We start from the raw sequence: 27717 nt of genomic DNA, 5'->3' as shown, positions 1-27717 counted from the left end.
GTGAGTACTCCCGCCCCCCCCAGCAGCGCGTTCGACTTTTTGCTATTAGTCGACCTAATTCTGTCTTTCATTTGGAAAGCTTGAAAAAACGTTTTTTTTAATATTTTCAAAATAAGAGTACATTAGTACATTTTTGACCGATGTTGACTGGAAAGGTGGGAGAATTAGACACGACTCCTGGTGCGGTGAAACCCAAATCCAAACTCACCGGCCACCCAAGTCTCTCTGAACTCGGTGACTCATCAAAACAACACCATGCATACCTTCCGATGAATCATCTAAATCCGTCCGCATGTCTACCAAAACATCAACCGCCAGATAGTTGAAGTTGAGACTTAAAGTCGTGTAAGCATCGTCCACACTGTAATTATCTTGTTTGCTAATTAGCCCTTCCTTGTCCTAAGCATGATTATTTTAAGAGGTGTTGATCCAATCCTCTGCTCCTCCCAGGTACTGAGGTGTCTCTGTGTCTATGAATGGGTGATTGTGAACGGGTGATTATGAACGTCTCAATTCCCTGAATGAGGGACTGCACAGCGTTTCCATCCCTTCAACAAAATGTGACAATGTCCCGATTGGCGATTTTGATTGGCTCTGGTTTTTCGAAAGTTAAACCGATGCCACAGGTCTGGACCTCGGTAAATGAAATGAAAGAGGACCTAAATACAACCGTACACAAAATCAGTGGTTGAGCACTTCTCTCCGAGACGAGTAAATGCTTCAATTCAGTTGAGACTCGTTACTTTGTGTCCCCCCCCCCCCAACAAACCTGAAGCAACATCCCCCCCACACTATTTTTCAAACCCTGTCAATGCCCTGCGAAGGGCGGATCCTCTTCCCTAATCTGGCTTTTATCAGATGCCGAAACCTGTCATCACAGGGCATTGTTTGTTGTTTGATACCAAACAAACCACACACATGCGGGCATGAAAACAGCCGGAAGGGCGGGGCCAGACAGGGAGGTCTGCGAGTCAGCGCAGAGTAGAGCGCGGCGTGATGGAAAGTACCGAAATTAAAAGGAAACGAAACTGCAACCGGCAATCTGAGGCGACCTTACACCAGAGAAGCTGGTGCAAGGCGTGTGTGTGAGTGTGTGTGTGTGTGTGTGTGTGTGTGTGTGTGTGTGTGTGTGTGTGTGTGTGTGTGTGTGTGTGTGTGTGTGTGCAGGCGTTTGGGTTGAACGTTTCGCTTGGGGGTCAAGAGGATATGGCTCTGATTCATCAAGAGCAGGGCGGGGGGGAGGAGGTCGGAGAGGGGTGTGTGTGCTTGTCTGGGCTTTGGAAAAAGCATCCATAATCAGGGGTACTCATGCTCTCTCTCTCTCTTTGTCTCTCTCTCTCTCTCTCTCTCGCTCCCTCTGTCTCTCTCTTTCTCTCTCTGACTCTCTCTCTCTCTGTCTCTCTCTCTCTCCCTCTGTCTCTCTCTCTCTCTCCCTCTGTCTCTCTCTCTCTCCCTCTGTCTCTCTCTCTCTCTCTCTCTCTCTCTCTCTCTGTCTCTTTCTCTCTCTCTCTCTCTCTCTGTCTCTCTCTCTCTCTCCCTCTGTCTCTCTCTCTCTCTCTGTCTCTCTCTCTCGCTCCCTCTGTCTCTCTCTCTCTCTCTGTCTCTCTCTCTCTCTGTCTCTCTCTCTCTCTCCCTCTGTCTCTCTCTCTCTCTCTGTCTCTCTCTCTCTCTCTCTCTCTCTGTCTCTCTCTCTCTCTCTCTGTCTCTCTCTCTCTCTCTCTCGCCCAGAGCTGGAGGTGTACCAGCAGCAGGGCGGAGACGCGCCGGGCTGCGACGTGACGCTCTGCTTCGGCGAGGAACTCGTCACCACGGACGACCAGTCCAGGAAGCTCATCCTCGTCAAGGTACGGTTCTCGCGACAACCCCGCCTCCTCTTCTTCTCTCCCGGACGTTTCAAGGGAGACCTCAAGGTCTCTCGCCCTCTCTCACTTCACGGTCAAAGGCAGGTGAGGTAAGGCCAAAGTGAGGCTAGGGCTTGAGGCCTGCAAAATTAACATTGCTTAATGTTAAGTTATAATAAAAGTAAAATGCCTTTATTCGCTGCTGCTTAGGTTCAGTTCGCTGTTAAAAGGGATCTGCCTTTTTCATTTTCAGTTGAGAACTCGATAGCGTTTTATTTTGTAAGAAAAAATGTTTTATGTAGTGTAAGTGTTGTGAAATGTGTGAAACTTCCTGTCACAAAAATAAACCAAATGCAAAACAGGAAGTAACCAAAAAATAGTCAGGGTATTCAGGGAGTATTCAGGGTGAGAATTCAATTCCCCCCCTCACACCTCCATTCTCTCTCTCTCTCTCTCTCTCTCTCTCTCTCTCTCTCTTTCTCTCTACCCATTCCCTCTACCCTCTCTTTCTCTCTCTCTCTCTCTCTCTCTCTCTCTCTCTCTCTCTCTCTCTCTCTCTCTCTCTCTCTGCCTCTCTGCAGATTACATTTCCATGGCAGAAAAACAAGTGCAGACCCTGAAAACCATGATGGCCTCCTTCAGCTTCTTCCAGTCCCTGACCAGCCAGTCCCCCAACGGAGAGATCACCATCAACCTGGTGCCAGTGGAGGAAGTCTTCTAACCCCAAGCACCTCTCGTTTAAACCTACCAATGATAGGATAGCTACTGAGGAGCATACAACTCATCGTACCAATGGACCAATCATCAAGCAGAGATTTGTCGCACAGTGCTTTATTCCGAGCATCTGATTGGTTCTTGAGGACGGGGGGCGGGAGGGAAACTGAACGCTTGTTATTTGGTTTTATGAATACAGAGTATTCCATTATGTGAGTAGTTAAACTTAAAATATGCACCTTGAGACACGTTTTTAGTAAGCACTAAGATTTAGCATAGCCTGGCCCTAACCCTAACCCTACTTTGTGTGCCAGTCCTCTTGGGACATTATATACTAGATCTCCATTCAGACAAGGCCTCTTGTCTAAGGCTCCGCGGGGCAGAACGCAGAAGGGGGTTTTTCTGTGTTCAGTGGGCCAGTGTTTGCATCACTCTCTGCTTAAAGAAGGCTTCTTTTACCTTACTTATACCGTTTTACCCTTCGGTCTATCTCTGTCAATATTGCTTTATTAATTAGAGGGCGGTTATTTTCACTTAATTGCCCTATTCATTGTCTGAACCAGTTATTCAAGTATAATGGTAAGTATAGCTCATGCATACAACTGCTCTATAATCAACTATCTACATGTAGACAGGGGGGTTAGGTTAGGTTAGGTAGGGGTGTCACTATGATGCATTCCAAGTTGCCATCTTTGTGTGGTTTTATTTTCACTTTTATAGTCTGAATCAACTACAATCACGTGTCAACAAGTATCAAGATTGCAAACATGAACCTCGAGAGGACGTGGTTGAAACCCTCCTGGAGTTAAATTATAGCACCGCTAACCCAGCCCTAACTGGGCCAGGACTGGGTTTCAGGATGTCTGGATCCCCACGCAGGTCAGATGTCTTAGGTCAGAATTCAGGGTAAGTCTGAATTTTCAATTGCAGCTACGAAGCCTAGCTTCCTCTCCAGTCACTTGCCAATGGAAACTGATGCTGTGAACCTCACCTGGAGAGAGCCTCACCTGAAGCCAACCTGGTCCAGAAGGTTAGCTTCCTGCACTGAAAGCTTCCTGCCATCATCTCATTGGTCCGTGTCGTGTCGTACCTCACCGACAATCGTATTACCAACCAAAATTCACATGGTGCATTGTGACGTACAAGCCCGATGTCGTACAAGGCGATTTATTTATTTTTCGCCTATTTTTCGTCTGAAGTGTTTTTTGTGAGGTTAAACCATTCAATCGCTTTGTTGTGTGAACTGATGCATGTTCAAAGTATGTCACTACAGTAGGCTGTTAAGTCATTTTGAGCTTGTCCTGTTTAATAAATATATTAATGTAAGCCGGATGTGTTTTTTTTATGTTCTAGTGAACACAAAGTGTCCACCGAACTAAAGGTTGCTGCAACAGGGCCCTCGATTCCCAGGCTCCTCAGCTGTTCCTCAGATGTGCACATAAAGGGAAAATGACAAAGAGTCATGTCCCAAAAGGAACGGAGCCTCTAACTCAAATGAATGTGTTGGCTTGGGAATGTTCAGTAATTGGAACCAAATGCTGGACCAACACAATAAATGACTCACTCATATCAGAAGATCGGAATGGGAGCTGTCTAGCGAGGGTATGTTCAGGGCCATGGGGGTCTTGGAAGATTGATCCTGACCACAGAAGTTCTTTTGATACGTTGAACCCTCATATTGTGCTAGAACCGATAACTCACCTTATTGTGAATTCACCCAACATAGTGTTTTAAGTTAACAACTCGTTGGAATCCATTTCTAACCATAAAATCAACATGTTTTTAATTTGGGGTCCAAAGGCCGCATTTACCTTGCTGTTAGGGTTAGGGTTAGGAAAATGTCATCAAACCAAATGATCAGAAAGCAGGGTCCAATCTGACCAATAGAGAACATTGCTTTTTTTAATAGTATGTCATGCAGCAATTAAACATGTTATGGAGTTTGGTGGATCAAATCCAAACCAAACGTCTGAGTCAAACCGGAGTCATATCCTCTGCCGTGTCATTGAGCGTGTAATTGAGACCTTCAAAATCAAATTGAATAACCAGCAGTTACGTTGTAGTTAAAAAGCCGTTGTAGACCTTGTTGCAAATAGAATACTGGATGGTATTGGTGTTTGGTTTTCTTGTTTGCTAAGAGGGAGGCTGGTCAAATGTTGTGACAAAAATAGACATGGGCACGCTACGTCGTTAGATAATGTTTTAATAGTTTAAAAAGCGGCAGACTTAGGCAGTGAGAAGACAAGGGTGTGAGCGTTGCACACGAGATATGGCAACGACACCTTCTTCCGAGAGGAAGTGCATGTATGTGTGTGTGGGCGGGGGGGGAAGGCTGAAGAGATGTACCCAGCTGTTTGTTAAATGGTGTTGTCATTTATGCCAGTTCCTGTACAAACGCAATCGAAATGCAATTCGCATTGAAAAATAAACGTCTTCTTTCTAAAAAACAAGGCCCTATGTTAAACATTAAATATGACTGTTATAAAGGAACTTTCTCGCACTACACATTCCCATTGGCCGGCGAGGCGAGCTCTAAAATCTTGTTGTTCACTTTCTGATTGGTCCAGTCTTTTGTGATGTCATCCAGGTGGCTGTCGAAATCAACCAATAGCGCGTGGTCTCCCGAGTCCAGCATCTGATTGGCTATCAGCCGGGTCTCCTCCCACTGCCTCAGCATTATTCTGTTGAGCGAGAGCGAGAGAGAGAGGAGAGAGGAGAGAGGAGAGAGGAGAGAGGAGAGAGGAGAGAGAGGAGAGAGGAGAGAGGAGAGAGAGAGAGGAGAGGGGAGAGAGAGAGAGAGAGAGAGGAGAGGGGAGAGAGAGAGAGAGAGAGGGAGGAGAGAGGGAGGAGAGGAGAGGAGAGGGGAGAGAGAGAGGAGGGGAGAGAGAGAGGGAGGAGAGAGGAAAAAGGAGAGAGGAGAGGGGAGAGAGAGAGAGAGGAGAGAGGATGGGGAGAGAGAGAGAGAAAGAGAGGAGAGGGGAGAGGGAGGAGAGAGGAGAGAGAGAGGGAGGAGAGAGGGAGGAGAGGAGAGAGGAGAGAGAGGAGAGAGAGGGAGGAGAGGAGAGAGGAGAGAGAGAGGGAGGAGAGAGGGAGGAGAGGAGAGAGGAGAGAGAGGAGAGGGGAGAGAGAGAGAGAGGTAGAGGTCCAAATGTACAAGGTGTGATTATACAACAGGATCATGATATATTGCCCCGCTTGAAATGAGTAAAGAATGTAGCCCATTATTTGCAAGAGACGAATCAGCAGAGAGAGGCGGGCTCGCTTACGTGTGTTTGTCTTTAAGAATCCATTTGGAGTCCTTGCGTTCGTACATCACTATCGGAGGGACCCTATCGTGAGGAGACATCTTCCCCCCGTCGATCTAGAGTCACAATAAAACCATCAAGTCGGGAAGTCTGAAGCACACCTGAGCAACGACTCATCAAACAAACCAACAAACAAGAGTATTCTGATCCAGCTTAAATAATTGTATCAAGGTAAACTGTACACAAGTGTAGCCAAAAAGGTTGGTAAACGAGGTGAAATCGGTGCAGTTGCGTTAAGATATACATTATATATATATATGATGCAAGGCCTGTATCTTCAGCATTGTTCAGGGGTCAAATGCTCTCACTGATCTTTCTGCCTTGAGCTTACCATTAACAAAACAGCATCGCTGCACTGCTCCGAGATCTTATCAGCGATCTTCAGAGCGCAAGGCGTGGGACTGTCCGGAAGGAATGCAAACAGAAGAACATGTACATGTAAGATGATGTATGAGAAAACAGAGATGGTAGGAAGACAAACCAATACATCAAATGACATATCATATATCAAATAGAGTCAACCCTCAACGGGGTAAGGAAAAACTCAAATCAAAAGGCAAGAAACCTTGAGATCACAGATCCTTCTAGGGATGATAAGGAGTGCAACGGAAAACAAAGTAAAGCAGTGTGTCGTCAAATGAGGACCTGTGACGCCCCCTTGTAAGAATATGATAACCCCTGCATTAAAGGCTGCTATTCGGACACACCGGCTTGACAGTTGTCAGTGGTGGCTTGGTCCGAGGCCATACCAACCGTCCAGCAGGGGTGGTGAGGGGTGAGGGCTCTCACCTGCTGTCTGAAGCACACGCGTTGGCCTGGTAGTAACCCACTATCCTCTGCTGGGTCTGTGAACACCAAACGTCTACCTGGGTACAGAGAACACACACAGGGCAGGTACACATTAGGGGAGCCAAGCTCAGAACGTTGTTCGTCCTGTAGCTCTCTCGTGTGTTAACAAAACACTGTTGCTGTTATATTATTACATCAACGTGTGTTTTGATTATCAAACGCACAATCTGGACCATCTGGGATGTTATTTTGACATGCAAAACTGTTTCAGTCAGTCCTTTGGTACCCATGACATCGCTCTTATCAGACTGGCTGCGTTCCAAAACAGCATACCTTTTCTTTTACTTGTCGCACGTACGACAGCTGGGTAGCTGTCGTACGTGCGAAAGAACATACTTTTGCACACGGTATGCATACAATCAGGAAATACTACGGGTGATTTCAGGCGTTCACTAGCACACCTCAAGTTCCACCCACGTATCTTCTGCTGTTGAGGATTGTTGTGGGGCAGAAGAACAGCTCAAAGCATACTGGCTTGCATGCTGCGAAATGCAACTGCACGTAGAACAACCTCCTGGTGTTTTTGGCATACTGCATTTCCCATGCTATGTATTGGGACATACTAAATATTCTCCGGCACACTACTGAATAGTATGGTAGAATGGGTTTGGGAACGCAGTAAATGGTAAATGGACGCTTTACAACATTGCCTTACATTCACTCAGCTCGGCGGGAGCAGTCAGGGTGAGGTGTCTGGCTCAGGGATCACCACGACACCCACCAGCTCTACCTCCTGAGCCACATTCCGCCCCCGACACTTGCGATAATTCGAGAGGGAAACACTCAGCACCACAGCCCAGTCCCTGCAACCACATACCTGTGTGAGTGCTAACTGAGTGATGGGAGCGAGAGACAGGTGAGAGTGGAGCAGAGGAACGCAGTCCGTCACGCAGACAGCGCCCCCTGGCGTGCCAGACGACAGCAGCAGCCCGTTGACGCTGCACCTGGGGAACAGGCAGGCGTGGAGGTGCATCTTCACGTAGGCACGGCAGGACAGCTCGATCTCTCCCATGGTGGAGGAGGGGACGGTTGACACGCACGGCTCTGAAGCAACACGATGAGGATCTGTTAACGTTGTGACCTCAAGTATATTTGCTGAGACAGAGACACGCATACAATCAAATAAATGCTGTGTTTGTGTATGTGTGTGTGTGTGTGTGTGAGAGAATCTCAAATCAATCCGTTACACATAAAACCGAATACACCATGTACTCGACTGGATTCATTCAATTGAATGGATTAATTGAATCAATGTTCATTAAATTAGTCATAATATATGAATAACAAAAGGGATTTTTTTTTATTTTCTTATTACGGTAATTTCCTTAGATATGCATGCTGTTGACATCTTTTAAAAAGGAATTCATTGCTATATTTAGGATACTTTAGGTAGCCGATGTGGATATTGTGAGGCATATGACGTTATCCTAGCAAGCCGGCTAATTAATGTGTAATAACTCTTACCGGCAAAGGGATATGTTTATTCAGATAGGATGTAATGAGCACAGTCGACGGATGGAGAGTACAGGCCGTGCAATGTAAAAATGTAATCCGTCATAAAGTAGTAATCCGAGTAGTGAAATTATCTTCTGCTTCTTGGAGCTATTTCATCTGTCAGCTAAAAGCTATCCTGCTAACAGATTCTCTACTCTGGTCCAACATAGCGCCCCCCGTGGAGGGAGTAGAGATGACATGTGATAAAAAAATATATATATAATACAATATATATATATTACATATTTAGATAGATGGGTTTGTGTGTGTGTGTGTGTGTGTGTGTGTGTGTGTGTGTGTGTGTGTGTGTGTGTGTGTGTGTGTGTGTGTGCGTCTGTCTGTCTGTCTGTCTGTCTGTCTGTCTGTCTGTCTGTCTGACTGATTGTCTGTCTGGCTGGCTGGCTGGCTGGCTGTCTATCTGTGTGGATATGTGTGTGCGTCAATCTCCAATCAATCCAGGAATCCTAATCGGAACGCTTTCTACCAGTACGTCCCGTTACATTGCATTATTATTATTGCCATAAATAGATCTTACTACAACGTCGCGTTTAATTAAATGTAAATGATCTTATATATATTCTCTCGTCCCGAGCTCGTTTATACCAATGCGGTATAATGACATTATGAATTTCTTCAGTATAATGTTAACATCTAAAGAGCGCTTGGAGGCTTTCAACCAATCACCGTGTGGCCAGGGAGGGGCCTAATGCACGTGATACCCCTTGCCCTTGCTGGATGGGGCTGAATCTCAATGATGGTCGAACTTGCTTGTCTGGCCTCAGGGGAATGTTCTTTTGTGGAAACGCAAAAAAAAAAAAGTATGTTTTTAAGGACTAGTTTTAGACTGATGTGTAGCAAATCTCCATTTGGAATAGCTAAAATGATTATGATTATTGCAGTTTGTGATGTAAGAGGAAGATGAGGGAGGAGGCTTTCCTTATTGAAACGCAAACAAGGTAAAAGGGTTTAGGACAGAATGAACACATTGCGTTAGATAAATGCAACCAATACACGTTGCGATCCTCATAAAACATAGTTTATGCGAATAATGCGACACGAGCTGCAATATTAACGATTTATATAAATTTATGAAACATGTCGATATTCTGGAAAGTTCTCATAAAAAAGTTGTGTTCCCCAAAAACATAATAAGAGAGAATATCAGCAAACGAGATATTGTAGTTGTATCTGATATAGGGGATGAATGTGAGAACAAAGAGAATATATCCACATGTGCCCCTATCTGGGGCCCCAGCACAGCGCTAAACCCCATTGGTGGAGCTGTCGCTCTAATCTAGCCTATCGTATGGCAGCACAGTGAAAGTGGTCAGTATCGTTGCCTGTGATTGGTCCAAACGTTTGGCGCGTCTTGAATCTGCTGCAGCCGAAGTGGGCGGTGAGTGCTACACGGACGGCGGTTTGAATAGTTGCTGAGGCGGAAACATCAAAACCGGACAAATTAATTACAAAATTACAAAGTGAAAGTTGTGTCCGTCATCGACACCGTTTGACACTGAACATCACGTCCGTTCCCGGTCCCGGTCGGACTGGGGAAACGAGCGCCGTGAGTGCTGACAAGTAAAGCCGGTTTTGGTCTGTCGCTGGCGGCTTGCTGCCGGAGCTAAAGAGCTAGCGTGCTACGAGCTAGCGTGCTAACGTAGCAGCTAACCTGCTAACCACCCCCTGCCCCCGTGTATACAAAGGACGTTTTTCTGCCCGTCCTGTATCACATCCACCCCGGGTCGCCCCGCTGAATGAGGACTGGGCACCACTCTCAGGTAGGAGATACTGTCACCACTGTCCGCCGTCTGGAAGGGGTTCAGACCGGCCGGCGTCTCCCCTTCCTGAGGGTTTCCTCCGGGTTCAGGGAACTATTGTCAAACTGTGTTCCCTGGGACGCCTTCGTTAGCTTCACCTAGCCGGAGGCTAGATGTAAGATAGGCAGGGTTTATAGGGGCGACGCGGTGGGTTCAGCAGACTGGCATCAGGGCATCCCGCACCCGGGCTGGCGACCGCCCTGAGGGAGGTTGACAGCATGCTACACTTTTAAACCCACTTCCACCTAGTGTGTTTACATTTACACCCTTAACTTTTGACTCCATTGAATGTGTTTACATCCTTAACTTTTAAAACCACATCCACCGAATGTGTTTACACCCTTAACTTTTAGAACTACTTCAACTTAATGTGTTTACATCCTTAACTTTTGATTCCACTTAATGTGTTAAAAGTTGTAACCAATTAAGTGGAATCAAAAGTTAAGGGTTTTACCTTAAAACCCTTAACTTTTGAGTCCACTTAATTTGTTTACACCCTTAACCTCTGATTCCTCTTTATGTGTTTACACCCTTAACTTTTGATTCCACTTAATGTGTTTACATCCTTAACTTTAGACACCACCTAATATGTTTACACCCTTTACGTTTGATCAGTTTAATGTGTTTTGTTTACATCGTCAGGCTGTTGGTCCAACAAGTGGGAGGCCTGACAGTGAGAACCCCTCGTAGTTTATGGGAGTGACTGCTTCAAAATGTCAGGGTGGACGTTTTTTTTATTGTGACCAAAAACAGAAATGGGTGATTGATTTTATATTTTCAACGTGTCGTGATCAGTGTCTTGGTTCACTGGTGATCTGAGTTTTGGTGAAGCAACATTTCACTTTCAACAGCCATTTTTTGTACATGTTGTACAATACCACAAAGCCAACCACAAACCCTGTGTCTCAGGTCAGAAGTTTGTCTCTTAAGAGGAGACATGTGGTATCGCTGTGGACGGCTGTGTAATCATTATTCAATGGCATGTATGCAAAGACATGCTCCAAGGACTGGCATGGTAAATATTTTGCAGAAAGTTAGATCTTGTTAGACGAGTTGTACAGGGAGGATGCAGCTTACGTTACCAAGAGTGATAATATATCATCCAATTCGCCAACATCCTAATTGTAGGCTGTGTCCACATGTTTTAGATTAGCGACTCAGGCAGGCTAAAACCCTCCTTTGTCTTAATTTGAAGTTGCTCTCTAGTTAATTGTCTGTTATGTTGTGCACGTCAGTATACAAACATTGATGTTTGTGTGTTGTCTTTTCGTATTTTACTATATCTCTTATTATCAAGGCCTACAGCAGATCTCACCTCATGTAAGGTTTGAAAAAGTTAATGTGAGTTACGGAGGAAAGTTATCTGACAGCCACTGCATCTAGATATGATCCGAATACTTGTTATGTCATAACGGATGTTAGTGAAAGTTCATTCACAGTAGTTGTGTGTTGTTGCAAAAAAAACTATTTTCCGATTTTATCCGTCATCATGTTATGGCTAGCTGATTTGCCTCCCGCAATCCCTTATGCCATTGGAGAGGGAAACCAGAATGGCGAGTACAGCTGAATGCGTTTTAAACCGTCACTCCCCTCTTCGTTGAGAGCAGGGTTCGGTCTCGCTTGTCATTTGGCTTTCCTGTTTACAATGCTAGATTGCTCTCTAGTTCCTCCTTCCCCTAATGGTTTAATTTGGTGAGGAAGTAAATCAGTAGAGCTGGCCACCGCCATAGAGCTCACAATGGAAAGGTCATGCCTTCAACATGGAAAAATGAATCATAAATTAAAAAATCAGTAAAGTTTGTGGTTATCCAAGTATCACCCCATGGTCAAAATGATGCTTGCAACCTTTTTGTAAAGTTAATGAAACGTATTACAGTTAATGTAAGTAAGTAAAATGTATTTACAAAGCACATTTATAACAGATTGCACTGACCAAAGTGCTGTACATAGTGCATTCAGTAGGTAAAAATGTATTTTTGTGTTTTTGCTTCTTACATTGCTAAATCACAAAACAGGGAAATTCTGTGGAAATGGTCAAACTGTCCAACGACAGCCAGGGTCTGAGGCCCTGGTCCGTCAGTCAAACAGCCTGGTGACTGATGGGTGCTGTGTGTCCCTCCAGGTCAACCATGGTGCTGACAGGGAAACGCTCCGAGAAAGGCCCGGCCTGCTGGAAGAGGAGGGTCAAGTCTGAGTACATGAGACTGCGCCAGCTCAAACGCTTCCGCCGGGCGGACGAGGTCAAGGTAAGCACGCACGCACGCACGGTGACAGGCTTGCTGGTGAGAGCCCATTCAGAGCTCGTGTTATGGTCCTGAGTTTATCTGGATTCATATCATAACACATTCAAGGTTAACTAGTATTAAGGGTCAAGGAAACACAAAGTGAACCTGTTGGATGCGTGTTTAAAAGTCAGAATGCAAGGGTTTATCATTCTCTTTGTTGTCAAGAGGATGTCCTCGTAGACGGTTGCTGACGTTTACTTAACATACCAGTGACTTTGCCCACCACCCTCCATCGGTTAGAATTTCTTGCTCGCATCGAGCCAGACTTTACCTTTTCCACTAGGAACTAGATCTAAAAGGTACCCCCGCCCGGGGGCCCCATGCCTCGTTGACCCTGTCGGATGTTCTCCCCCAGAGCATGTTCAACACCAACCGGCAGAAGATCATGGAGCGGACGGACGTCCTGAACCAGGAGTGGAAGACCCGACGCATCCAGCCCGCTCACGTGATGACGGCGGTCAGCTCCCTGCGAGGGACCAGAGAGGTGCACGCTCCCTCCATAACGCACACGCACATCTCTCACACGTTGTCTTCAGGCTGCGGACACATGTTGGCGGTTTTGTGTTTACAATCAGCATTCAAAAGTGTGCCTCTGAGCGGAACTTCTAGCAACCATTACAATGTGCGTTGTTTTTTTTCAAGGGATCCTTCTTAAGGATACCTACAGTGAGGTGTAGTAATTCTGTGAGGAATCACGACCAGAAGCTTTCCGCCCTAGAAAAGTCCTCTTGGTATATCAAATGTTAAACGTCTCGTCTCGCCTCTGCGTCCACAGTGCACGGTGGACAGTGGCTTCTCCGAGTTCCCCAAGCAGGTGATCCCCCTGAAGACCCTGAATGCTGTGGCCTCCGTACCAGTCATGTACTCCTGGTCTCCACTGCAGCAGAACTTCATGGTATGAAACGTCTGTCTGTCTCTGTGTGTCTGTCTCTAACTCACCCACCCACCTACCTCGACATCAGCATCGATGGAACTGAGATCAATTGAAACACGGAGCCGCCATGTGTACCTTCCGCTACTAGCGCTGGGTTTGTGGTCGGGGTAAAGTCGTTCCAGTTGTTCTGTATTCAGCTGGCCCTTGGACTACAACTCCCATCAACCCCCATTCTTCCTTCTCTCCCTCCCCCATTTTGTGTGTGTGTGTGTGTGTGTCCAGGTGGAAGATGAGACGGTGCTCCACAACATCCCCTACATGGGGGACGAGATCTTGGACCAGGACGGCACCTTCATCGAGGAGCTCATCAAGAACTACGACGGCAAGGTCCACGGAGACCGAGGTGAGCGCCGGCCGGAGACGCTCGTCACCTCCTCGTATACAAGGGCATGCAGGAGAGCTCGGTGCTGCAGCCGGAACATTGTCCATTCTGTACATGGTAGTCCTTTAGACCCTTCGTATGCCACCCACTGAGGTGAAGCTCTTGTTGGAGATTCATCAGATGGCGTTGGTTGCGCTAGATGTAAGTCTGCTGTGTGTTGAGCAGACTTTTTTTTTTTATCCAAACCCACTTACAATGGGTACATTTGTCATAAGAAAGACAAACAACAATATGTCGCTGTCTGTACAGTAAGGGTGTCCATAGAACCAAGTGCCAAGCAATATCTATTGCTAGGTTAACCCATTCCCTGTATGCAACAAAGATGGCTAGGATAAGATGCTACACGATGCTAAGTACAGTTTTTAAGTGCAAGGATGTACAGCATACAATAATTAATGAAAAGATAGATTTTTCATAGCTGCTGTTAACAGGATTCAATCGGACCTCATTTTAGAAATGAGTCAAAGTTATAATTTAGACAAAAGCTATTTTCTTAATTGTGTGTGTATCGTTCCCATCACCTGTTGTCACGGATCACATCCCCCAGAACTAACGACATTGCGTGTGTGTGTGCGTGTGTGTGTGTGTGTGTCTGCAGAGTGCGGCTTCATCAACGACGAGATCTTCGTGGAGCTGGTGAGCGCTCTGACCCAGTACAGCGACAACGAGGACGAGGACGAGGAGGAAGAGCAGCCCGACTTCAAGGTGGAGAAGCTGGAGCTGTGTGAGAGCAAGGAGCAGCCACCGCCGCCCGAGGAGCCCAGCAAAGACCCCCTCGTCACCACCGAGAGTGAGACCCCCTCTGCATGCAGATGGATTATCAGTAGACACGTGGGGTGGGAGACACAGGGTACCTCACCATAGGGTATGATGAGATACATGGCCCACGATACAGATGATATCGCGACTCGGCGCTTCTCCGACAATCGATATATTGTTAGGCAGTCCGATAACGATGCATCAAGATATGTCTACCTTTTCACGGGGATTTTGTATTCATAGTTAAAGGGTTGGACTTCAGCCTTTATTCGTGGTCCAAACTTGAGTTTTTCAGTTACTAGCCTTTTGAAACATAAGAAACATATGATAATATTGATATTTGGCACCAGTGTATCGATAATCATATCGCTGGGTTGGAGTCCGACCCCCCCCCCCCCCCCCATCCTGACCTCGCTGTAACAGTTTTTGTGATGCTTTTCCCTCTCCAGATCATAGCAGCAGCAACGACAGCAGCAAGAAGTTCCCCTCAGACAAGATCTTTGAAGCCATCTCCGCCATGTTCCCCGACAAAGGCACCACAGAGGAACTCAAGGAGAAGTGAGTGTGTGGCCATACCGAGGTTTAGGTTGTGAGATACCATTGTGTACAGATTTATGTTTTTTGCAGTGCAATACAAGTAAAGTACATTTAAATGAAAGGATTCAGTAGGATGGCTGTTCATTGGTGTGAGTCAGGCCAACACATGCTCAGTCGGGCACTTGGCAAAGGGGAAACGGATAATAGCATACACTACAGGGTTTCCCACAGCACTTAACAGCTTAGGTGTAGGTGTGTAGCCTAAGCAACACATGCCTGCCGGCTGAACTGGGTCAAAAAAAAAAAGATTTAAAAGACAACCCCCCCTCACCCCCCCGGTCTGAAGGCAAACCCAACCACCTTAACTAACAAATTGTCTGCGAGAAACTGTGCGCTACATGGATAATAAACACCCTACACAGATTAAATGCAACATGTTATCAAATGTAATAGTGTAGTGTAATTGGCCTTACCACCATGGACACGCCCGATCTCGTCTGATCTCGGAAGCTAAGCATGTTCGGGCCTGGCTGCAGCACCTGGGAATACCAGGTGCTGTAAGTGGTGTTGGGTGGTGGCCAATCGGTGGCACTCTTCCCTCTGGCCTTAACATCGATCCCGATGCCCCAGTGCAGTGACACTGTGCTGTGGAAGGCGCCGTCCTTCGGAGGAGACATAAAACCGAGGTCCTGACTCACTGAGGTCATTAAAGATCCCAGGGCCCTTATCGCAAAGAGTAGGGGTTTCCCCGGTGTCCTGGCCCAACCAGGCTCATTCAATCCGGCCCCCTAATCATCCTCCTGTGTAATCGGCGGACTCATTAATTCCCTCACTCTCCACCTCAAGCTGGGGAGCGTTCTGGCGCAGCTTGGCTGCCGTGCATCACCCCAGTGGGTGCGACACACTGGTGGTGGTTAGTGAGGTCCCCCCTTAACTGTTAAGCTTCTTTGAGTGTCTAGAAAAGTGCTAAATGAATTCAATCCATTATTATTATTATTATTATTATTATTATTATTAATAATTTTGTAATCATTGCATCACTCTTACTGACCTCTGTGTGCTCGTGTCTGTCTGTGTGCTCGTGTCTGTCTTCTCATGCTCCTGTCTGTGCTTGTGTCTATCTTCTCATGCTCCTGTCTGTGTGCTCGTGTCTGTGTGCTTGTGTTTATCTTCTCATGCTCCTGTCTGTGTGCTCGTGTCTGTGTGCTCCTGTGCGTGCGCTCATGTCCCTGTCCCCCCCCCCACCCAGGTACAAGGAGCTGACAGAGCCCCAGCTCCCGGGGGCTCTGCCCCCAGAGTGCACGCCCAACATCGACGGGCCCAACGCGCGCTCTGTGCAGCGCGAGCAGAGCCTGCACTCCTTCCACACACTCTTCTGCCGCCGCTGCTTCAAGTACGACTGCTTCCTCCACCGTGAGTCCTCACACTCCGAACACGCCCCCCAGCGGACAGACGATCTGCCGCCCTGCCAGACGATGGGTAATGATGGAGGGGGGACACTCTGGTCACCGATAATGTCTGCGGTCTCACCTCTAGGGGGGACCCCTTGAGCAACGTGGCCCCCGGCCCGACCCGCTCGTTGACGACATGTTTCCGTAGTCACGGGCCCAAGTCACGTTGCTAAATTGTACCAAGTCTTAACTCGATGCCCACAATATCAGTTAAGCTTGGGTTTGGTGTATTAATCTATATGATAATGTGAAATGCCTTGATAGGACGCCCATAACAATGTCTTTTTGATTATCTTTATTAGGGATGGGCATTTGAAGAAATTTCCTTGATCGAGCATCGCTAGAGTTATCGATCAATTATCGATTAATCATTAACTTTTTTCTATTGAAATTCCCGTTGGTAGAAAATACAAAATGCAGCATGTTTTTATCAATGAAATCTTTATTCCAACAATAATGTATGGGCCAACATTAATACAATATAGTTAACTTGAAGACCTACAACTGTTTAACAGTTTTGAAATAATAAATACAGGCATTATAGGTTATAGGCCTATGCGGCGCTCGTAAAGTCCGAACAATGCACCTACAGTCGCTCTTAAAGGTTTGGATACGATTCAACAAGACTAAATCTGTACCCTATTCCAATTACAATAAGTAGCCAACTTATCGGACAACAATAATCAAACAAAGGCAGTAGGCTAAACGTGGGCATTAAACTGTATAACTGTTTTGAAAAAAAGGGGGGGAAAAGGCCGACATATAATGCCTATAGGCTGCAGCCGGCGCGCGGAAAAGGCTCGCAACAAAAAGATGAGCCACCCATTTACCAACAATTGCATGAACTAGTCTATCTAAAAGCAATACCTTATTGAACATATACAAGGCTGAACTTGTTGCTAAAATATCACAGTTTTGGCAAAATGTAACGACTCCAAGAGGCACCAAGCCGAAAGAATAGCGGAGCGAGAGACAACACATTTAGAAAAAAAAGAGCGACTCACATACGGTGGTGACTGTCCCTACTGTCTCATAGCATACAGTAACTCCAGCCTACATATTTTTGTTTAGGAATATAAGCATGTTAACATGCTCGGGGGTCAGACGCGAACGCAGCCTTGTAACTGTCAGTCCAGCAGCAGAAAACACCCGCTCTGACGGGACCGAAGTTGCGGGGATGCAGAGGTATTGTCGCGCTAACTTTGACAGCCTGGGGAACCGTCTTCAATTCACTTTCCACCAGTCGGCAGGGTGGTATTTCTCCCACATAGTGATATTCAATTAAATACTTCAAGACTCACAGTATGCAACACAACGTCCTTTTGATCGATAACAATATAAATTGATCGACGCATTTCTTAACGATCAATTATCGAGCATCGATTAATTATGCCCATCCCTAATCTTTATTGTATTTTGTGATATTTGTAACGTTCCAGTTTGAACGTGTCCCTTCATTTCCTTGACGGCAGCGTTGTGTTGTCCTCGTGTCTCCTCTGGCAGCGTTCCACGCCACGCCAAACACCTACAAGCGTAAGAACATGGAGAGCCTGGTGGACAGCAAGCCCTGCGGCAGCGACTGCTACATGCACCTGGTGCAGGTAGGCGACTGATCCGGGCCTCTTGAGGGCCTTAACGGCCCCATATAATACCCTCAGGTGTGAGGGGGAGCAGCTGTTACAAGCTGAAAATCAGCCTCTTCTGACATCACCAGTGGACGTGCCAACCAAGATGTATGACGGATCGATGGGCCACGTTTGCTACAGTCCACCTGATAGGCCATTCAGCACGCATCTATGTGGACACGCCCACTTGTGATGTCAGAAGAGGCCGATTTTGAAAACGGCTTGTAACGGCTAATCACACTCACACCTGGTGGTATAACATGTCACCTTTAAGCCTGAACGTCACCATCACTATAGATGAATGAAGGGACCTGGTGTTGAAGTCCAGTGTGGTTGACTCCCAGTCTAAAGGTCCTGGCTTCTATAACCGGATGCTTGAAGCCAACCATGGTCCCTTACCCCCTAGCTTCTCGTTAGTCACACGGGCCTGTAGTTAAAATGGTAAATGGAGCATACAGCGCCTTTCTAACCAGGGGCCACTCAAAAGGGCTTTACAATACTGCCTAACATCCACCGATTCATGCACACATTCACACACCGACTGCGGCGACAGCCAGCTCTTAAGGAGCAGTCAGGCGGGGGCGTCTCGCTCAGGGACACCTCGGCACTCGGCTAGGGGGAGCCGGGGATCGAACCAGCGACCTTCCGGTTACGCACCAACCCGCTCCCCCTCCTGAGCCACGAGTTGCGATGAGTTGCTTCGGGTGAATGCGTGTGGGGGGGGCTGTGTGTTGAGGAACACTAACGCCGGGGTGACGTTTCCAGGACGACGGCGTCCGGGAGTTCCCTGCCATCATGGCCCCGGAGGGGGAGGGGGGGGAGGAGGCGGAGGAGGTGAAGAGCCCCTCTAAGCGCCCCGCCGCCCGTCGCCGCGGGCGACCCAGCAGCCGGCCAGGCAGCCCGTCCGTCTCCTCGGAAACCAAAGACACGGACAGCGACGGCGAGGGCAGCAAGGACGGAGACGCAGTCGCCAGCAATGAGGAGGGCGCTGTCGTCAACAACCATGATGACCACGACAACCACGACAACCACGACAACCACGATAAACACGACAACCACGACAACCATAAAGAAGATAAGGATAAAAAAGAAATGCAGACCAGCAGCTCAGGTGAGCGCGCACACACACTCTCTCTCTCACTCACTCACTCACTCACTCACTCACTCACTCACAGCCCTCCTGTGTACCCTCATTGTACATTTATTTTCTTTGCTCTTTGTATTCAATTGGGCGTTATAATATGAACGCCCATTTAATACTCATTTAAACATTGTGAAGTGCGTTCAGTGTTGTGAAGATCATATTGTTCCCCTAGTAGTGTCACCAGACGTACTGAACGTAGCCGGTCCCGTCCTCACCGTGGTCTTCTGCTCCGTGTCCGTCCCCCCAACAGAGGGGAACTCCCGCTGCCAGACCCCGGTCACGTTGAAGCTGACCTGCGAGCCGGAGGCGGTGGACTGGAGCGGTGCCGAGGCCTCCCTGTTCAGGGTACTGATCGGGACGTACTATGACAACTACTGCGCCATCGCCCGGCTCATCGGCACCAAGACCTGCAGACAGGTAGCGCCCGCTCCTCTGGGGCTTATTTATAGTCCTTGAACACCAAATATGATATAATATATCATTGATAAATAATCTGCTTTTCAAAATAAAACCTGGAACAAGCACAACTTAACTGATTCAATCTTGTTAATGATTCAACAAGAACAATGATCTAACTTTTAAAATATATATATTTTTGGTTTTTGAACCTTCTTTTTGGACGGTAGTCAAGGCGACAGGCGTGTGCTGCTTAGGCGGCCGCCTAAGCTGTAAAAGCGCTGTGGGAAACCCTGATGTTGCTCCTACGCCGTGGGGCACTAACACGCATGGACACTGAGCTGTGATCCAGGACTCGTGGACCTCTGAAGAATAAGTCCGGCCTCACAGAGGCTCCGGTACCCTCGGTCAAATGTCTGTGGGAAATAACACGGGGTTTATCAAGGATCGTACATGGAAGAGGCAAAGAAGTAAAAGCTGCGTCACGTGTTGAACTACACACTTTTTCCATCTAGTTTTCGACTGGGATTTTGGGATCGTCGGTGCCGTTGAAGTAGTAAACGATTATTAATGCTACTTTAACAGCACCGACAATCCAAAAACCCAGTCGAAACTAGATGGTAAAAGAGTGTAGTTCATAACGTGACGCAGCATCTACTTGGTCGCCACCCACAGAGTTTGTTACGTACGATCGTTCTTCGACCCCGTGTTATTTCCCGTGTGTTATTTCCCATTTGACCGATGGAACCGGCGCTTCGGAGGCGGGACTTATCCTCCAGAGTTCTATCGGCTGCAGCCCGGGGCTAACGCTGCTCCTGTCCGCCATCTTGACTCCCCCCCCCCCCACAGGTGTACGAGTTCAGGGTGAAGGAGTCGAGCATCATCGCCCGCGCGCCCACCGAGGACGAAGACGAGGACACGCCCCCCAGGAAGAAGAGGAAGAAGCACCGGCTCTGGGCCACCCACTGCCGCAAGATCCAGCTCAAGAAAGGTCGGAGACGCCCTCGACACACACCTCATTAATGGAATTGTTAAATATAACTTATAAAAAACAGATATATATATAATATACTTTTACTTTTTATACTTTTTTACCTAATTAACTAAATAGTTTTTTATGTATACATAAATAAATATAAATTAAAACGTCTTTTAAATGTATTTCAATATAAAAGTATATATGTTTGCTGATTCTAGAAATTGTAGTTGTATTTTTGAGTGGCAAGGCTGCATAACATCGAGATTTAGCGTAAATATAATTTATCAATTGGCTAAATAAACGTTTTCTACATCTTTTATCATCTCAATTTCATATTTGTATGGCGTTATTGTTGCACGTATGCCAGCCCGTTTCAGTCTCTTTTACTCAATTCCTTTTAACAACATGCATCCTGCTTACTTCCTCCCCTCCAGACGGCTCGTCCAATCACGTGTACAACTACCAACCATGTGACCACCCGAGGCAACCATGTGACTCCTCGTGTCCCTGTGTCACGGCTCAGAACTTCTGTGAAAAATTCTGCCAGTGCAGCTCTGAATGTAAGGTCACCCAATATGCACCTACCTCGTCTCGATGTTAACCGTACAACCGTACATAGACACAATGTTTAACTAAGGCTGAAGTTTAATTGCTTAATATTATTTTATAATTCATTAATAAAGATGTACCTGTTTATATCAGAACACCTCACAGATGACCCTTATGTATTAAAAATACTTTTATTATTATTCCAAAACAAGAATAAAAGCTGTGTACACCAAGTCTATAAGTAGTACTTGGCATTGTGTAGCAGCTTATCCTAGCTATCTTTGTTGTACATGTTGTACAATTCATAGGCCTTAATCACAGGTACAGCCTCAAAGGGCTTAACATGCCATAGAATTATGACATTTATGACAGGAATGGGTTAACCTAGCGATTGCTACGGCTTGGCACTTGGTTCTATGAACATCCTTACTGCACCGACAGAGATATATTGTTTCTCTGTCTTCTGACAAATGTACCTATTGTAAGTGGCTTTGGATTAAAGCGTCTGCTAAAGGCACTGAATGTGAATGTCTTAATTCCCGTACCGGGTGTGTGCAGGTCAGAACCGGTTCCCGGGCTGCAGGTGTAAGGCCCAGTGCAACACCAAGCAGTGCCCGTGCTACCTGGCGGTCCGGGAGTGTGACCCCGACCTCTGTCTCACCTGCGGCGCGGCGGAGCACTGGGACAGCAAGAACGTCTCCTGCAAGAACTGCTCCATCCAGAGGGGAGCCAAGAAGGTACCCGCTCTGTCTGTCTGTCTGCCTGTCTGCCTGTCTGCCTGTCTGTCTGTCTGCTCCGTCCAGAGGAAAGCCAAGAAGGTACACGCTCTGTCTGTCTGTCTGTCGGTCTGCCCCGTCCAGAGGGAAGCCAAGAAGGTACACGCACTGCCTGTCTGCCTGTCTGCCTGTCTGCCTGTCTGCCTGTCTGTCTGTCTGTCTGTCTGTCTGTCTGCATGCTCCGTCCAGAGGGAAGCCAAGAAGGTTCTCACTGTCTGTCTCACTCTGTCTGTCCGTTCCATCCAGAGGGGAGCCAATAAGGTACACGCACAGCCAGTCTGTCTGTGTCTGTCTGTCTGTCTGCCTGTCTGTCTGTGTCTGCCTGTCTCTCTCTCTCGCCCGTTCTGTCATCGTCTCGCACTCGGTCTCTCGCTCTCTCTCACATCCATCACAGCGTCCATCGTACCGTACTGTACCCCTTATTATAAAGTCGTTGAGCCAGCATCCCCGTTTAGCTCGCACCAGACTGATCCCTGATAACAATGCTGAGTAATGATACTCTTAAGCCACGCAGGGATCTTCTATCGTATTTCCCCTTTCGCCTAGCGTGCCTTGATTCCCCGTTATCGGCGAGTGTGAACTAACGTACCCCTCTCATCTCCATCCTCTCTGCTCCACCCTTCTGTCGCAGCACCTGCTGCTGGCTCCGTCAGATGTAGCCGGCTGGGGCATCTTCATCAAGGAGCCGGTGCACAAGAACGAGTTCATCTCCGAGTACTGTGGAGAGGTAGGCCCGCCACACACACGGTGATCCTGCTGTTTTTATACAGTGAACGATTGAGCCCCCCCCACTAAAATACAGTACATATCACCGCACACCCAATCTCCCTCCACCCCTCTTCCAGTATCCCTCGTTATCCAAACCACTTCAAGAAGCTGCTCTATTCTAGTGTCTTTGGTGAAAGTAATCTGTCTTCCCTCTGGCCTAAATATCTGACCTTTGACCCTGTGTGTGTGTGTGTGTGTGTGTGTGTGTGTGTGTGTGTGCAGATCATCTCCCAGGACGAGGCGGACCGCAGAGGCAAGGTCTACGACAAGTACATGTGCAGCTTCCTGTTCAACCTCAACAACGGTGAGAGCGTCGTGGACGCAGAAGCGTCGCTCAGGCCAGACTTTGATCTAAATCTGCGTTCTGCGGCCAGACTGGGTGGGGAATCTGTTTTTTTTCAGGACAGGCCTCTTCGTGGCCTGTCCTGAGAGGGGATGCTTTGCTGCGTTTTCCTGCTTCCTGGCTCATTAATGAAGCTACATTAGCAGTGCTGACGCGCCCTCTGTTAATTAGACGTCTGTTAACGACACGTCTGTTGATGCCTTCCTCCGCTGGGATGTCTGGCTGTCTAGTCTGCTCTGGAGCGGAGGTAGGATGTCAGTTGTGCTGATGAAGACCCCTGTCTCTGTTTCCAGACTTTGTGGTCGACGCCACGAGGAAGGGCAACAAGATCCGCTTCGCCAACCACTCTGTGAACCCCAACTGCTATGCAAAAGGTGAGCGGGACACGAAGCACACGAGAGGTTCTCCCAGCGCTGGGAGCCTCGGTGTGTTCACCATTACCGTGTGTTAGACGTCTTCTTGGCCTGTATTAAGAAAATGGAATTTTAGAACTTCAGATTAAGTGAACCCCCTTTGTCGGCTTGAATTTAAACCACACACACGTGCGCACACTTACACACACATGCGCAAACACTTTGGTGTTATACATAACTGTCCGAAAAGCGTAACGCTCTCTCGGACGTGGCTAATCAACCCCTGCCCAGACAGAGAGTTGAACCACATCCCCATAAAGTAAAATAGCTTCACTGTTGACAGCTATATTAAGACTAATTGAGTCTACTGCTAGTGATCTGTACACAGTAGTTGTCGCGGTTACCATTGTAGGCTCTATTGTGGAAGTGAAATTCATGGCATTAACCAACAGTACTGCCTGTCATGTGACTATGTATGGCTGTCGGTCTCTCCTCTCAGGATGATGGGGGTTCATTAGCCACCAGTAGAGGGACTGTGGTGTGACTCTGTATCTCTCTCTGGTCCCTCAGTGATGATGGGGGTTCATTAGCCACCAGTAGAGGGACTGTGGTGTGACTCTGTATCTCTCTCTGGTCCCTCAGTGATGATGGGGGTTCAATAGCCACCAGTAGAGGGACTGTGGTGTGACTCTGTATCTCTCTCTGGTCCCTCAGTGATGATGGGGGTTCATTAACCAGTAGAGGGACTGTGGTGTGACTCTGTATCTCTCTGGTCCCTCAGTGATGATGGGGGTTCATTAACCAGTAGAGGGACTGTAGTGTGACTCTGTATCTCTCTCTGGTCCCTCAGTGATGATGGGGGTTCATTAACCAGTAGAGGGACTGTGGTGTGACTCTGTATCTCTCTGGTCCCTCAGTGATGATGGGGGTTCATTAGCCACCAGTAGAGGGACTGTGGTGTGACTCTGTATCTCTCTCTGGTCCCTCAGTGATGATGGGGGTTCATTAACCAGTAGAGGGACTGTGGTGTGACTCTGTATCTCTCTGGTCCCTCAGTGATGATGGGGGTTCATTAACCAGTAGAGGGACTGTGGTGTGACTCTGTATCTCTCTCTGGTCCCTCAGTGATGATGGGGGTTCATTAACCAGTAGAGGGACTGTGGTGTGACTCTGTATCTCTCTCTGGTCCCTCAGTGATGATGGTGAACGGCGACCACAGGATAGGAATCTTCGCCAAGAGGGCCATCCAGACCGGAGAGGAGCTGTTCTTCGACTACAGGTCTGCACCGACCGCTCCCAGTAGCCTTTGTTTCCATCTTTACCACCAACTGTTCACCAAGTTCACTGGACTTGCTCTTCTTCATTTGTTAAAGTTCAATTATTATTTTTTTCGTGATCGTCTGCAAATGGGCGGTTCAAATGTGGTTCGAACTGCCGTGTTTTAGTTGTGAGCCGGGCACATGCCTCTCATCTCAACCAAACCTTAGTAGTTGTGTTCTGCATTGGTGGCGTAACTACTGAACACTGGTTCAGATAATCCTACCAATCGTCTGAAGTCTCTTGACTGTGCGTTTTGTTACATGGCCGTTGATCCCCATTTTGAAAGACTCCCCATACAGAGAACAGTATCTGAGCTAGCTCCAGGAAGCTTCTGGATCCAGGAAGCCACCGCTAAGCTAACTCCTCCCCCTGTCTCCGCCTCTGTCCCCAGGTATAGCCAGGCCGACGCCCTGAAGTACGTCGGGATCGAACGGGAACTGGAGATGGCCTAGAGCTACTACCTCCTGCGAGCCTGTTACACAAAGGCCTTACACACACACACACAAACACACTCACACACACTCTCATACACACACACACACACACTCTCCCCCACATACACAAACACACTGGCAGTCAAGTGGCCACTTCAGGAAACCAGAACAACTCCACCAATCATGAATTCAGGAATTCTGGGACTTTTTGGATCTGAACCGGAACTATCGTCTTTTTTTTTCGTTTTTTTTTTTACTGTTGCCATGGCAGGCACGTTTTTTTTTCTACTTCCCTTTTGTTGATGTCTTCACAACCCTACCCTCTTCCTGCCGCAGGTGGGAGAGGTTGGGAGTCCGATTCCACCGCGGCCCACGACTAAACTGCTCGACGGCCATTTTTCTACTGCCGGGAAAACTTCCAATGTCCTCCCAACGCCTCAGGGACCAAACAACCAGCAGGAGGCTTCAGTCCGACCGGACCGACAGACAGACCGGCAGGCCTGTCCATCATCGTCATCACTACGTCTGTGTTTCTGTTAACAACGGAGGGAATGGAGTTCAAACTCAAACAGAACTGATTGGTTGAAGGAATGGTGCTGATACCAGGATGCAATCCACGAGCTCTCCGGGCCGACATGTCTTTCAGACGGCCCTGATGAACACACAAACATCCTCCTGTGAAGGACCCCACCCTCCCGTCATGCTCGTGTTCGCGTTTAGGTCGGAGACCAGTGTGTGCTCGGCTTAAGGCGACAGTCGTCTCTTTGGGAAGTTCATCCAAACGGCCGACCGACCACATGGACCCGTCGACTGGAGCTGCTGAGCCTGGTGCCCTCTAGTGGCTGAAGGCCTGCTGCTCCTTCCTAGTGCAGCTCTCAGACCTCTGGACCACTACTCTCTCATGACCCAGCCCTTCAGGAGGGTTGTTCCTCTCCAAATACCCAACCAAATAAACTAACAGATAATCTTCAGGTTGTCGTCGTCTCCTCCTCCTCTGGCTCATTCTCGTTTTTACTGTGACCCTCTACTGGTACAGCACTGCGTCACACAGACCGGCCCCTTAGCTCCTCCCAGTCCTCTGCTCTTTAAGGAAGTGGCGATTCCAGTGCATCAGAATCTCAGCGACGGCGGCCTCCATTCTGTTTGACCCGCAGCTCCTTAGTTCACGTTAGTGACTGCTTCTTAGAGTCCCGTTGTGGCAGTGTTTCAGGCCCTTCAGATCAAACAAACGGACGTGTGACACACACAGGTCTTCTCAAACCGACGCAGGGGGAAACCGTCATGATTGTTGATGTTTAAACTGACTGCGTCGTTCCCCCGGTCAGTGCCGTGAAGACGACATCATGTATTCTTGCAGTGTGGGGGAATCTGTGTGTGTGTATACGCACAGCTGACAGTCAACCTTTTGCCGTGCCTTGAGTCTCTGTATGGACCACGATGCATGACCCTATTCCATAATCATGAAAATATTATTAAAGAGAAGCCTAAGCTTAGGGATGTGTTGTCATTTTAGATGTTCGCCTTTTGTGTTTTAGAGATCTGCAAGAAGGGGTTTCACATGTGGAAGCATTTTGAGTAGCAGTGGCTTTAATCTGTTGGAGCCCCCTAGAAACAAATCAGCAAACTGCCTTGTGTGTGATGTCCAATCAGTTGATCCGTACTCCCTTCTTTCCTGAGCATTCTTCCAATGGTGTACAGGCGGTCCTACCCCCCTCCACACACACACACTTATTGTGGGCTGTCCGGTCTGGTGCTTTAAATACAGAACCTCTGGGGCTTTTGATTCCAGGTCTAGTGAATTGACACCAGCCTCCCACTGATATTCTCTCTGTCTGCTGCAGAGCCGGGCCTTCGTCTGTTAGAGCGTAACGATGTACTCACAGTTCACCTGAAACCAGTCTCCCTGTTCAGGACTCGTTACTTCTCTCTAATAGGTTTTGGTCGGTTTCGGGAAAGGATTTTTTTTTTTTTACGTGTACGTTTTATTTTCCTGTTATTTAAGACGTTTGCTATAATCATGAACCACACCCTGTGATCTGGAATGAACTTTTCCTATGAATATTGGTTATTAATTATCATTAATGTTCTTTGTCAGATGTCTACCGTGGAGTTTTTTTTTTTTAATATAATATAGTAGTTACACCAGCTGGCATTATCCAGACTGAAGGGATTTAGACAATTAAACTGGCACTCATCTGAACCATAACCTCAGCTAGACCCGGACATTTAAATTTACATTATTTAGCAGACGCTTTTTTCCAAAGCGACTTACAATAAGTGCATTTGTTACAATAAGTACATTTGTCATAAGAAGTGAAACAATATATCGCTGTCGGTACAGTAAAGATGTTCATAGAACCAAGTGCAAGTATTACAATCGCTAGGCTAACCCATTCCCTGTGTAAAGCAATGATAGCAGCTACTGTAGATGCTACACACATCGATGATGGATTAGGTTTGAGTTGAAGGGATACGTACACTATGGGGAATGAAAACACAAACCAGTTAAGCCTCCACAAAACCTCCAGCCAGTTCTCAAACCCATGTTCTCCCGCTGTTCCCACAGGTCTCCTTACCACAAATAAAAAGGTGCTGATTTTTGTATCATTTACCGACTTTGTTGTTCAACATGATGCAGAATAAACTGTTGTATACGGCTCCT

General features: G+C 47.4%; 3 protein-coding genes across 4 annotated transcripts in view; 2 read left to right on the top strand and 1 right to left on the bottom strand.

Annotated features, from left to right (window-relative positions):
* Nucleotides 1–3881, top strand: part of LOC307088958 (E3 ubiquitin-protein ligase RNF31-like) — a 22459-nt gene extending 18578 nt beyond the window's left edge. Inside the window, 2 exon segments of the mRNA XM_079755038.1 lie at nt 1729–1844; nt 2423–3881. Coding sequence (XP_079611164.1) covers nt 1729–1844; nt 2423–2562 — 256 coding nt within the window. The 3' untranslated portion in view covers nt 2563–3881.
* A 722-nt stretch (nt 3882–4603) lies between these two features.
* Nucleotides 4604–8341, bottom strand: emc9 (ER membrane protein complex subunit 9). Its single transcript, XM_079755099.1, has 6 exons — nt 8174–8341; nt 7527–7753; nt 6650–6726; nt 6192–6261; nt 5822–5916; nt 4604–5236 (listed from the first exon to the last, which is right to left on the bottom strand). Exons 2-6 carry the CDS (start codon nt 7719–7721, stop codon nt 5056–5058), a joined length of 618 nt encoding a protein of 205 aa, XP_079611225.1. The 5' UTR covers nt 7722–7753; nt 8174–8341; the 3' UTR covers nt 4604–5055.
* Nucleotides 8342–9623: 1282 nt separating this feature from the next.
* ezh2 (enhancer of zeste 2 polycomb repressive complex 2 subunit) lies at nt 9624–27712 on the top strand. Of its 2 annotated transcripts, none has more exons than XM_079754927.1 (19): nt 9624–9981; nt 12143–12266; nt 12661–12789; nt 13081–13200; nt 13462–13582; nt 14220–14411; nt 14830–14938; nt 16167–16330; nt 17872–17969; nt 18759–19104; nt 19388–19554; nt 20383–20524; nt 20947–21072; nt 21620–21798; nt 22469–22564; nt 22828–22909; nt 23242–23322; nt 24496–24580; nt 25013–27712. In XM_079754927.1, exons 2-19 carry the CDS (start codon nt 12150–12152, stop codon nt 25071–25073), a joined length of 2415 nt encoding a protein of 804 aa, XP_079611053.1. In that variant the 5' UTR covers nt 9624–9981; nt 12143–12149; the 3' UTR covers nt 25074–27712. The 2 variants fall into 2 exon arrangements, with proteins under 2 accessions (XP_079611053.1, XP_079611052.1); XM_079754926.1 differs by having other exon boundaries at nt 16167–16396.
* Nucleotides 27713–27717: the final 5 nt, after the last annotated feature.

This window comes from Pollachius pollachius (assembly GCF_949987615.1).
Source record: "Pollachius pollachius genome assembly, chromosome: 17".
Classification (NCBI taxonomy): Eukaryota; Metazoa; Chordata; class Actinopteri; order Gadiformes; family Gadidae; genus Pollachius; species Pollachius pollachius.
This window is presented reverse-complemented; position numbering and strand designations above follow the sequence as displayed.